The sequence below is a fragment of the Anomaloglossus baeobatrachus genome, chromosome 2 (assembly GCF_048569485.1).
Source record: "Anomaloglossus baeobatrachus isolate aAnoBae1 chromosome 2, aAnoBae1.hap1, whole genome shotgun sequence".
NCBI lineage: Eukaryota > Metazoa > Chordata > Amphibia > Anura > Aromobatidae > Anomaloglossus > Anomaloglossus baeobatrachus.
The window spans coordinates 701013142-701026241 of NC_134354.1; the positions used below are offsets into that span (position 1 = coordinate 701013142).

Genomic DNA, 13100 nt, shown 5'->3' on the forward strand with positions numbered 1-13100 from the left:
TTGTGGTGTACAGCCAACTTCTGGTGGAAGCACCTGTCATAAGTTAGTCAAGCGAAGCCACCAAAGTGTCGGTAAGTCTCTAGGATTATGTCTACATCCTGGAACAGGCCTGTACACAGACCTAGATCCTTCTCCCCAAGAACCTTTGAATAGATTGAAAATGCTTGTAACAATGACAGAAATGACCTAGGATTACGGCGTTTATCTGTATCCAAATCTGCTTTATCCTCCTTCTCAGATAAAGCAACATTTGGAGCTTTATAAGAGGGTAGAAGAGAGAAGATCTCCACATATTCCTGGCGCCAAATCCTCTCCTTAATCCCCTCAGCTAAATGAAAACCGAGGGGGGAGACATGACACATCATAGTGTCTTTTAATAGAGAAGTAGCAATATTAGGGGGCCTATAGGATCCTCTCACAAGGCTATTCAACCCACCATTTAACTGCTTGCCACCCAGGGCTTCCCGAACAACTCTGAATCAATGAGTAGAGAACCTCTTCCACCTCCCCCTCATACCTAATTACCATAGAATGCATCTCACTATGTCCCATGTCCTGTTGTCCATGGGGCTGGCTCCCATCTGTGGACCATTGGTCATCCGAACCCCTTCGCTGTCGTGCTGCTCACACCTCCTCAGACATGATCTCTGGTGACAGCCAGGCCTGTGCCACAGAGGGACCAGAGCAAGGGGTCTGCAGCTTTGTGCCGATTCCAAAGAGGAGTGTTCCTCGCACCTGCGCTCCTGGCTGCGCGGGTCTCACCAACTGTGCAGCGCCGCCGGGAGGGCCTGCTGACGTATCCGCTCTCCAGCAATAGGTCCCCTGCCAAGTCTTCAGGCAATGACGTCCGAGATCTCGGTCATGCTCCCATGATAGTGGGGGCAGCCTTCTCACGATGTCGCAGTGCTGGGTAAACGGCCTGCGCTGTCGGCTGCTGCTGGTTGCTCCTTCTTCTTACAGCCTCTTTCCTTCCGACCTGGGGACACTGACGAATAAACATCGTGCGACCTACTCTTCCTCCTCTCCCGAGTAGCCAGGGATGCAGGCGGTCCCAATTCCGCAGCCACCACAGAGTCCGACAGTGAAGCACCGGCAACAGGGGCAGCAGCTAAAGGGTCCTGGGTAGGAGGAGTAGCAAGGCAGGTCCTCAGCCAGTCTAAGCCACCCTCACAGTCACACGATCTCTAAACTGCTCCAGGAGTGCATCCATGGTGTGACTCTTCCAGGTGCTAAACAGCTGCTGAAGAGTGATCCAAACCCTTGAGGGGGTATAAATAGTCCACTTAAGACGACTTAAGGCCCAGTAACACTAAACAACATCGCTAGCAACATCGCTGCTAACGAACAACTTTTGTGACGTAACAGCGATGTTGCTAGCGATGTTGTTGTGTGTGACATCCAGTAACAACCTGGCCCCTGCTGTGAGGTCGTTGGTTGTTGCTGAATGTCCTGGGCCATTTTTTAGTTGTTGCTCTCCCGCTGTGACAGCGACAGAGCAACAACTAAATGTGCAGGCAGCAGGAGCCGGCTTCTGCAGACTCTGGTAACCATAGTAAACATCGGGTAACCAAGAAGCCCTTACCTTGGTTACCCGATATTTACCTTTGTTACCAGCCTCCGCCGCTCTCAGCTGTCAGTGCCGGCTCCTGCTCTGTGCACATGTAGCTGCAGTACACATCGGGTAATTAACCCCATGTGTACTGTAGCTAGGAGAGCAGGGAGCCAGTGCTAAGCAGTGTGCGCTGCTCCCTGCTCTCTGCACATGTAGCTGCAGTACACATTGGGTAATTAACCCCATGTGTACTGTAGCTAGGAGAGCAGGGAGCCAGCGCTAAGCGGTGTGCGCTGGTAACCAAGGTAAATATCGGGTTGGTTACCCGATATTTACCTTATGTCAGGTTTCCAGGTTTTCCAGTTCTCTTTGGAAAGAGCTTGCCCTCGGTTAACATGGAGTTTACTGTTCTGTTGCCCTACTTCCTGTCCAGCTGCTTAAAAGGCCGCCTCTAAGCCTAGTCCAGTGCCTGAGTATACTGCTTGCTGTGTGCTCCTGCCTTGCTGCTTCTACTTCCTGATTACCTTTGGATCCTCCTGAAAGACTACCGACCGACTCTGGACCATACCCGGTTTCTTCAAGCTGTGCCCGGACTCCGTCTGCCGTCTTCGGTCAGCACTTCTGCCCGGTTCCTTCCGGTTCATAACCACTCTGGACTATCATCCCGTACGGACACTTCTGGACCTTACCGTTTGCCCCTTGTGTCCCGGCTGCTGCGCATTTAGGCCTTCCGGGGTGATTGCCGGACAGTCCCTGTATAGGGGTTCGCTCTGGTGGTCTCCCTGGGGGAGTCCGGTGCGTGGTCCCGGGAATTCCCTCCGCTCCGTTTCGGGAAGGTATTTCGTGTGTTTGTTCTGCTGTGTTTGTTCTGCTGTGTTTGTTCCGTTGTGTATCTACCGTGGTTACATATTATAAACATCTTGTACCAGGAACTCGTCTCTGATTGTCATTGCCCTACGCTATCGAAATCCTCAGAACATACAATAGTATTACACCTTAGTTACCAAGCGCAGCATCGCTTCCACGCGGCGCTGCTGGCTGGGGGCTGGTCACTGGTTGCTGGTGAGCTCACCAGCAACTCGTGTAGCCACGCTCCAGCGATCCCTGCCAGGTCAGGTTGCTGGTGGGATCGCTGGAGCGTCGCAGTGTTACATCTCACCAGCAACCTCCTAGCAACTTACCAGCGATCCCTATCAGGTTGGATCGTTGTTGGGATCGCTGGTAAGTTGTTTAGTGTGACTGGGCCTTTAGCCAATCAAGGATCATGAGCCACTGTTACTAAGGTTAGGGTCGAGCCCTCTTAAGTGACCAGCAGAATTATGACACAAACATTACACATAATGGAATAGAAAACTGTGACAATTATTGATTTACTAACTAGGGATCCTAAACCATAAAACTCATATTCATTTAGCTGCCATAATCCCATGTGGGAAGTTTTTTTTTTTTTTAAATAAACGTATGAGAAAATCTGATGGAACTTTTATTGGAATCACTAATGAGAGTTAAGGCCACGTCACACTAAGCAACATCGCTAGCAACATCGCTGCTAACGAACAACTTTTGTGACGTAGCAGCGATGTTGCTAGCGATGTTGCTATGTGTGACATCCAGCAACAACCTGTCCCTTGCTGTGAGGTCGTTGGTTGTTGCTGAATGTCCTGGGCCATTTTTTAGTTGTTGCTCTCCCGCTGTGAAGCACACATCGCTGTGTGTGACAGCGACAGAGCAACAACTAAATGTGCAGGCAGCAGGAGCCGGCTCCCTGCTCTCTGCACACGTAGCCACAGTACACATCGGGTAATTAACCCGATGTGTACTGTGGCTAGGAGTGCAGGGAACAGGGAGCCGGCACTGGCAGTGTGAGAGCAGGGACGCTGGTAACGAAGGTAAATATCGGGTAACCAAGGTAAGGGCTTCTTGGTTACCCAATGTTTACTGTGGTTACCAGCGTCCGCAGAAGCCGGCTCCTGCTCCCTGCACACGTAGCAGAGTGCACATCGGGTAATTAACCCGATGTGTACTGTGGCTAGGTGTGCAGGGAGCCAGCGCTAAGCAGTGTGCGCTGGTAACCAAGGTAAATATCGGGTTTGTTACCCGATATTTACCTTACTTACCAAGCGCAGCATCGCTTCCAAACGGCGCTGCTGGCTGGGGGCTGGGATACTGGTTGCTGGTGAGCTCACCAGCAACTCGTGTAGCGACGCTCCAGCGATCCCTGCCAGGTCAGGTTGCTGGTGGGATCGCTGGAGCGTCGCAGTGTGACATCTCACCAGCAACCTCCTAGCAACTTACCAGCAATCCCTATCAGGTTGGATCGTTGTTGGGATCGCTGGTAAGTTGTTTAGTGTGACTGGGCCTTTAGTCAATTCTTCTCATATGTGAAAAAAACCTGATGTCCGAATGAGGCTTATGCAGAAATCTGTCGCTCATGACTTCTCCTTAGCTTTATAATTAACATCTGTAATGTTTTTTCTGGTGTTCTACAATATGTCATAATAGTCACCTATCATTAACTTTAATGTGTTGGGGTTTTTTATACCCTTTCAATTGAATGCATAAAAAAGCACCCAATATAATCAGCTTTTTTTCTGCCAACTGTAAGCATTTTTCATACCGTAAAAAGGAAAAAGTTGAAAAAGAGCACTGTGTGAATTACTGTTTAAATCGGATAAGATAAGCGCTATCTGTGGTTTTGACGGATAGAACTCGTACTAATATTATTTTTCGGGGGCTGTGCACATGTCCAATTTTTCCCTTGCAATGTTTGACTTTGCTTCAAGTGTCTAATCAAAATTGTCAATGCAAATTTATGTATCTGTGGCACCCCAGTGGTTTTGGGAGCCACAGTGGCGTTGTTCTTGTCATCGGGATCGATGCTATGCTTGGAGGCAGTGGAGAGATCTCTGTTTTAGGTAACTAAATCACACACAACACTTCCTAACCTGGGCCAGAAGGGGGATCTCAAGTCCTGGTTTGGGCGAGCTTCCCTGAGGATTCTGGTCCAGGGCTGGAGTTAGACTCAAGAGGAGGAAGTAGGAAACCGCAGAACGGTAGAGGCAAGGAGGGAGTATGGTCGCTGTCTGAGAGCTGAGCACTCCAGCTTTCCAGGACCGAGCACAAATTCAGGACACCGGAGTCCTTGGCTGTCAGGTACTAACGGCCTGGCAGAAAAACCCGGAGGGCAGGAGATTCCAAGTCTCCTGGCCCACCAGAAACTGCTAGGTGCAGTAGTAAAATAGAGCCCGGAGCAGCTCAAACTTGAGTGGGCCTCACAACCGGCTTGCGCTACCCGCCGCAAGGAATAAGTAAAGGACAGCTAGTAAGAGGGACGCTGTGCGGCTTCAGGCCACAGCGACCCACATCTAAAGCGCAGAAAGGAAAGGCTTCCATCACCGGGCAAAGAGAGACCCTCACTGCTTCCAGGCTGACCAGATCACTGCATTCCTGGACTACAGTTACTTCCAGTATAGGTAAAAGAGACTTCAGTCCTGTGTTTGTCCAGTTATTCCAGTGTCCTCAGTCCTGCACCCCAACATACTACACTGCATACTACCCCCCTCATCATCCTTTCCGGGGCCCGATCCACCTGTGGGGAGCAGAAACATCCTAGCTGCTATTACCATCAGCCCCGGAGGACAGCAGCAGCGGCTAAATCCCTAGCCACGTACCGCAGGTGGCGTCACGACAAACTTTCACCTCCAACTACTACCCCCATCCATCCATCCTGTCCTCCATAAAATAAAAAAAATAAAATAAATCTTTATTTTTATATAGCGCTAACATATTCCGCAGCGCTTTACATACATCAGGAACACTGTCCCCATTGGGGCTCACAATCTAAGGTCCCTATCTGTACTCCATCATCACCTTCCCCTTTATTGTACGCCTTGGGGCCACGGAACCGGGCAACACCACCTGTGACACCCCTAACCCGCCATCACAGGCCCGGAGACGAGTAAGGAGTATTTAACCCCTTGCCCAGTGGGTGCTACGTATCCATGGAAAAGATCGGACTACACTCGTCTGACATCTAAGTGCGGTCCAATTTTCACGGACTGACTGAAGGGAGAAGGCGGAGAAACGTATTATTTTTTTATTCTCTATTCCCAAGAAAAACAGATCCCACTTTGATCAAACTCCATCTGATCAGCATAATCGGACCATTCTCAGATGTGGAGAAAACGGTGGTATGACTGTGACGCCCAGGACTAGCCAGGTAGTCACAGACATACCAACACACACACCCCCACCCTAGGCAGTTACAGCAGCCAAACACAAAACCCTTGTTGCCTCCCTCCAGAGTCTGATGTCCACACCAGGTGGGGCGGAGCCAGGCGGTTGGCCCCACCCACCGAGGAGTTCACAGGCCTGGAGGCGGGAAAAGTGACAGTTTAGTTTTGGAGGAGGAAGTGAGAGGAGTTCACTGGGTTGGAGCCCAGACACTAACAGCAAGGTTGGCAGATGGTGGTGGCCGCCTGCAGGAGTTAGTGGAACTCCGCAAAGCCGTAAGGACCGGGGTCGGGCGTCGGCCCGCCGGTACTGGACCGGGGAACGGAGTGAAACTAAGCACACAGGCAGGGCCACCGGACCCCCACCAGGCTTGGAGCCGCCGTCAATAGTCAAATCCGAATGTGACAGGAACCCCAGGGGTTTCTCAACTACTAAAGTCCCGATTGAAGGCAACCGTCCACCCAGAGAGGATATACAGCCACCGCCACAGGCTAGAGATCCAAGGGCCAGCGCCTGCGGGCAAAACGGGCTCCTACGGCACCTATACGCCGGGGAGCGGGCTACCGGTGGGCAACCACAGGAGTCAGAACATTCTAAAAGGTGCAGGGAAAGACAGCCACCATCAGCCGTCCGGGGAGAGCACAACAACAACACTGCAGCCGGCTGCGGGACCCGTCCATCCGGCCGTTTTGGTTTACCAGAGACTCTGTCAGTGATTGTCTGAGTGAGTACACCAGTGCCGTCAGGCACCATGCCGCGCTGTCCCTGCAACCCTGCACCCCAGCCATCTAGCCTCCCCATTACACCATCGGGCTCCGGGATCACCAACCCCTGCCCACGGAGGGGACAACATCTCAGCTGCACCCTACCATCTCTCGCGGGATCCCCGTTACCAGCAGCGGTGGTGCCATTATCACCACGACCCGTGGGTGGCGTCATGAACAATCTCCCTAACCAAACTACCACCCAATTTTCACTCACGGGTGAGGAGCGCTGCTCGAGTCCCCGGGTCCGGTCTACCGCTCGAGCCACCGAGCAGCAGCAGCAGCAGAAGCCACGGACCCGAGCGTGGCGAGAGCGTCCCCTCCGCCCGCGACATGACCCTACCCTGAAAGTTACATTTCTCTAAAAGCATAAGAAAATAATGTATAATAATTTTTCATCTTGACTAATTTTACTTTTCCTTTTTTTGTCTTTTAAAGTTGTATTCCCCTAAGGTGATACAGAACTCACAGAACGATAGAGGAGGATTTGGTTTTAATGTTGAATCTATGCTATCTGAAATCAGGAGAGGAAAAAGACTGGTAAGAGCTTATTGCAGTAAATAACTGACAAATGTGTGAGAATGTAGAATTATACAGAAAATGTATTGTGCGTATTTAAAATTATACGAATTTGAGAAATTTAAAATCTTCCTGCTTTAACATGGCCAGTTTTTTTTTTACTTTCTAGCTTCTTATCAGCAGTTTCTTTGGTTTTAATATGGGAAACAACCGCACTTCTATGATCTTGTCCCTGCAGCAAATATGGCCTCTAACTTAGCCCCCCCCTACTTCAGCCCCCTTGACTATGGAAAGTCAGTCCTCCCCACTTTATTCCTTCCCCTTGGTTCCTGGCTGCGTTACATATGACTGCTGCTTTCCGACTCTATGGATAGCAGCCAATTAATTAAGATGACCGGTCTTGCGCCTTCTATCCAGCACAAGATTTGTCACCCTGACCCTATTGTATCTAAAATAATTCCTTACTCCATCGCAGCTCAATAATTTCCCTTTGTACATAAAAATAAGCTATCCAGTTTTCTCCAAGTGATGAATTGGTGCATCATGGTAATATACAGCCATCACCTTGCTGTAATGGCCAGGATCACAGATTACTTCAATCCCCACTATATGTTTCCTAAGATGCTGTTTTCAATGATTGACAGAAAAATGGGCTCCATCTGCCCTATTTCCCAATCTCGTTATGTGCCTCTCAAAACAGACTGTTGCTAGTTGGCTACAGCTGCCAGGACCACAAAGCTGTATTTACCATCACACCGTTTTGTCGTTGCAAAGTTTGAAAATCGTGGTAGAAATGTATTTCCCCACATTAAAAGTTTAAGGAATTGTTCTCTCCAGAATCATACTGACCTGCTCAAAAAAAGCATATGAACAACATAAAAATAAAATCCCAAAATTGCAGTTTTTTGTTCATCTCACCCCCCCCCCCCCCCAAATTAAAATGTTCCCTTGTTCCTGACCAGGCACATTTTAGTTTTTTTTTATAGATGCGTTTTAAAGAGCTGAAAATGTTGTGGGGTCTAATATTCATATTACTTTAATACTGTTTTGGTTTTTTTTTGTTTGTTTTTTGTTAAATACAGATATTGATAGCAAAATGAAGAAATTATGTCTGTTGTTGCAACAATTCTTTTTTTATGACCCCCCAAAGAACCATTGACATAAATTTAAAAATTTCTTTCCCTTTCCCTAACAATTATTTTTATATATTAAGCACACTTTTTTTTTTTTATTGGTGGTGGGGCTATTACAGTGATTTCAATTGGCAGCAGCTTCTTTTTCTTTTCTCCATGATTTTTATTTTCAATTTATTCCATACTAGCTGTAGTACCTGGCATTGCCCGGGATAGTAACTGTCTCTCTTCCAGTCTCTGTCTGTTTGCCGGTCTCTGCCTACCTGTCTGTTTCTGTGTGTCTGTTTCTGTTTGTTTCTGTGTGTCTGTTTCTGTTTGTCTGTCTGTCTATGTCTATCTGTCTCTGTCTGTCTGTGTCTGTCTATCTCTGTGTCTTTTTCCCTGTCTGTCTCTGTGCCTGTCTCTCTGTCTCTTTCCCTGTCTGTCTCTGTCTGTCTTTTTCCCTGTCTGTCTCTCTGTGTCTGTCTCCCTGTCTGTTTCTTTCCCTGTCTATCTCTGTGTATCTGTCTCTCTATCTCTATCCATGTCTCTCTATCTTTATTTATGTCTGTCTGTCTCTCTATCTGTCTATGTCTGTCTGTCTCTCTATCTGTCTATGTCTGTCTGTCTCTTTCCCCGTCTCTTTCCCCGTCTGTCTCTTTCCCCATCTGTCTCAGTCCCCATCTGTCTCGTTCCCCGTCTGTCTGTCTCTGTCTCTTTTCCTTCTCTGTGTCTTTCCCTGTGCCTTTCCCTGTCTTTTGCTGTCTCTTTCCGTGTCTTTCTCTGTCTCTTTCCCTGTCTCTTTCCCTGTCTCTTTCCTTGTCTCTTTCCTTGTCTCTTTCCCTGTCTCTTTCCTGGTCTCTTTCCTTGTTTCTGTCTCTTTTCTTGTCTCTTTCTCTTTTCTTGTCTCTCTCTTTCTCTGTCTCTTTCCCTTTCTCTGTCTCTCTCCCTGTATCTTTCCCTGTCTGATTTTGTCTGACTCTCTGTCTGTCTCTTTTGCTGTCTGTTTGTCTCTGTCCCTGTCTGCCTTTGTCTGTCTGTCTCTGTCTGTCTCTTTCCCTGTCTGTCTCTTTCCCTGTCTGCCTGTCTCTTTCCCTGTCTGTCTCTATATCTTTCCCTGTCTGTCTCTGTCTGTCTCTTTCCTTTCCTGTCTCTAGCTGTCTCCCACCGACATCATATTACCTCACACATAAGCTTCTTATACGAAAAATGTCCTTTGTTACTATAGCAACCAATCACAACTCCTATTAATGACCTGTAGCTCCTAGCTCCATTGACTTTAATGGAGGCAGGGTTTTTGGAGAGTAACTGTAAAGCCCGGGGTTACATTTTCCCATCAAAACATAGTCTATGACGTTCCTTGAGTCACATGCGGCGTCTGTGCAAAATTTTGTGATTGTAAATGCGACAGTGCGGATTCCTTTATTGGACATACATACACTCACATACACACACACATACAGTGCCTTACGAAAGTATTCGACCCCCTTGAATTTTTCAGCCTTTTCCCACATTTCAGGCTTCAAACATAAAGATAAATAAAATTATGGTGAAGAATCAACAACAAGTGGGACACAATTGTGAAATTGAATGAAATTTATTGCTTATTTTAAAATTTTGCAAAAAATAAAAAACTGACAATTGGGGCGTGCAATATTATTCGTCCCCTTTAAGTTAATACTTTCTAGCGCCACCTTTTGCTGCGATTACAGCTGCAAGTCGCTTGGGGTATGTCTCTATGAGTTTTGCACATCGAGAGACTTTAATTTCTTGCACATTCTTCCTTTGTAAACAGCTTGAGCTGAGTGAGGTTGGATGGAGAGCGTTTGTGAACAGCATTTTTCAGCACTTTCCACAGATTCTTGATTGGATTCAGGTCTGGACTTTGACTTGGCCATTCTAACACCTGGATACGTTTATTTGTGAACCATTCCATTGTAGATTTTGCTTTATGTTTTGGATCATTGTCTTGTTGGAAGACAAATCTTCGTCCCAGTCTCAGGTCTTTTGCAGACTCCAACAGGTTTTCTTCAAGAATGCTCTTTTATTTGGCTCCATCCATCTTCCCATCAATTTTTTTTTTATTAACTGATTATTTTATTAAATTTTTCCAAAGCAAACATAGAATAATATGTAGACATGTCCCACAAGCATGTGAGCAGTAACTTTAAACCATTAATCAGGGCACATCTTATTTTCCACTGATAGATTAGAAACAGGGGATGTGACAAGACAAACAATACAATGCTAGACGGGGAAACATAGGGAGGGAACAGAGTAGGGAGGGTGAGTATATCAGACTTCCATCCAAGCCATGCCGAGCTATTGTTCATTATTGGCCCAATGAGTGTCCCAGAGTGACCAAACACCCTCAAAGTGATCCACCGTATTATTGACATGGCTGACAAATACTCCATCCTCCTCACATCTTGGATTCGCGAATTGAGATCATTAAGTGAGGGCGGATGGGCTAACCTCCAGTTACGGGCAATTAGACACCTGGCTGCTGTGGTTATATGTAGCAGTAACCGCTTCACTCTCCTCCCCAACTGGACAGGTGGAACATTTAATAAATAGAACTTAGGATCCAGGGGTATCTGGAGATCAGTTACTCTGTAAATAAGAGATTGCACCAACTTCCAGAAGCTCTGGATATTGGGGCATACCCAGAATATGTGCGGTATGTCCCCTCCCGCAGCCCCACATCTCCAACAATTATTGGGTAAGGCTGGATTTAGTTTATGTAGTAGTGATGGGGTGTGATACCAATACATGAGTAATTTGTATTGATTTTCCTTATAAACAAGACATGGGGAAGTTTTTGAGGCCGTATCCCAGATCCGTCTCCACACACATGGGGAATGGTCTCACCAAGGAAGTCTTCCCATTTGCTCATATATGTATGAATCGGCTTGTCTTCTGGGTAGGGGGTAGTTAAAATGCGATATATGTCCGAGATAAGGCCCTTGGTGGAGACCCCAGCTCTGCATAATCTTTCAAAAAGTGTAGGAGAAGAGACTTCCAGGGAGGAAAAGAGGGAGTGCATCAGGTGTCGAACTTGTAGGTACCGATACTGGGATCTGCCAGGGAGATTAAATCTAGCAGATATGGTGGCGTAGGGGAGAAGGGTCCTGGAGTGCGCGTCCACTATGTCCGCGAAACAAAAGAGCTTCCTGTCAAACCATGTCTTAGTCGCTGTACCCTGCATACCGTCTGGCATCCTGGGATTAAAAAGAAAGGAAGTCAACGGAGAGTGTTCAGATTTAAGTGGAAACTTTTTTATACAGCAATCCCAGATCCTCTTGGTGAAAGCTATGGGGCCTAAAGTATGTGGGTCAGGCTTGTTAGATGAGGTACCCCATAGGTAAGAGTTGGGGTGTATTGGGGCTAGCCTTAACTTCTCTATTTCCATCCATCTAGAGAAGGCACTGCAGTTAGACCATGCAGGGATGTGACGTAGATGTACTGCCCAGTAATACTTAGTAATATCAGGGACCCCCAAACCTCCTCTCAGTTTACTGTCTAGCAAAGTCATTTTTTTAATTCTATGTCTCTTATGGGCCCAAACGAATTGAAGTATAATGGACTGTATATTGCGTAACTCTCTGTATGGTACACACACCGGAAGGGTCTCAAATAAATAAAGCAGCTTTGGCAAAACAGACATTTTGACAGCGGAGATTCTTCCAAATAAAGACAGTGGGAGCTTGTTCCAATTGAGTAGGAGTCTTTTTAGTTCAGTGAATAAGCTAGGATAATTATGCTAGTATAAGAGCTTATACTGAGATGTTAATTGTATCCCCAGATATGTCAAGGATATATTTTTCCATTTATAATTGTAGTTTTCTTGTAAGGAGGAAACCCGCCCCTGTGGAATATTAAGAGGCAAAGCCTCCGTTTTGCTCTGGTTGACCTTATACCCTGATAACCTTCCAAACTGCAGTAATAGGGTATGCAAGTTCGGGAGAGTGATATGTGGCTGGGACAATATCAATAAGACATCGTCCGCATATAAAGATAGCTTAAACTCTTTGTCTCGCACCATTACTCCATGTATATTAGGGTCAATACGAATACCAGCAGCCAACGGCTCAATGCACATAACAAAGAGAAGGGGGGACAAAGGGCATCCTTGACGAGTGCCATTATGTATCTGAAAAGGTTGAGATGTGGCATAAGGAAGTTTGACCGAAGCTGAGGGGCAAGAATATAGACTTTTCAGGGAAGTAATAAATGCACCCGAAATTCCAAAATGACGTAACGTCTCAAACATTCCCATCAATTTTAACCATCTTCCCTGTCCCTGCAGAAAAAAGCAGGCCCAAACCATGATGCTGCCACCACCATGTTTGACAGTGGGGATGGTGTGTTCAGGGTGATGAGCTGTGTTGCTTTTACGCCAAACATATCGTTTAGCATTGTGCCTAAAAAGTTTGATTTTGGTTTCATCTGACCAGAGTACCTTCTTCCACATGTTTGGTGTGTCTCCCAGGTGGCTTGTGGCAAACTTTAACAACACTTTTTATGGATATCTTTGAGAAATGGTTTTGTTCTTGCCACTCTTCCATAAAGGCCAGATTTGTGCAGTGTATGACTGATTGTTGTCCTGTGCACAGACTCTCCCACCTCAACTGTAGATCTCTGCAGTTCATCCAGAGTGATCATGGGCCTCTAGGCTACATCTCTGATCAGTCTTCTCCTTGTTTGAGATGAAATTTTTGAGGGACAGCCGGGTCTTGGTAGATTTGCAGTGGTATGATACTCCTTCCATTTCAATATGATCGCTTGCACAGTGCTTCTTGGGATGTTTAAAGTTTTGGAAATATTTTTGTATCCAAATCCGGCTTTAAACTTTTCCACAACAGTATCACGGACCTGCCTGTTGTGTTCCTTGGTCTTCATGATGCTCTCTGTGCTTTA

The 13100-nt window shown here is 46.9% G+C and overlaps 1 protein-coding gene across 1 annotated transcript in view; it reads left to right on the top strand.

Annotated features, from left to right (window-relative positions):
• The window catches only part of LOC142292137 (uncharacterized), a 154444-nt gene that overhangs the window by 66269 nt on the left and 75075 nt on the right, over positions 1-13100 (top strand). Inside the window, exon 2 of the mRNA XM_075337283.1 lies at positions 6988-7089. Coding sequence (XP_075193398.1) covers positions 6988-7089 — 102 coding nt within the window. The remainder of the gene's footprint in view (positions 1-6987; positions 7090-13100) is intronic.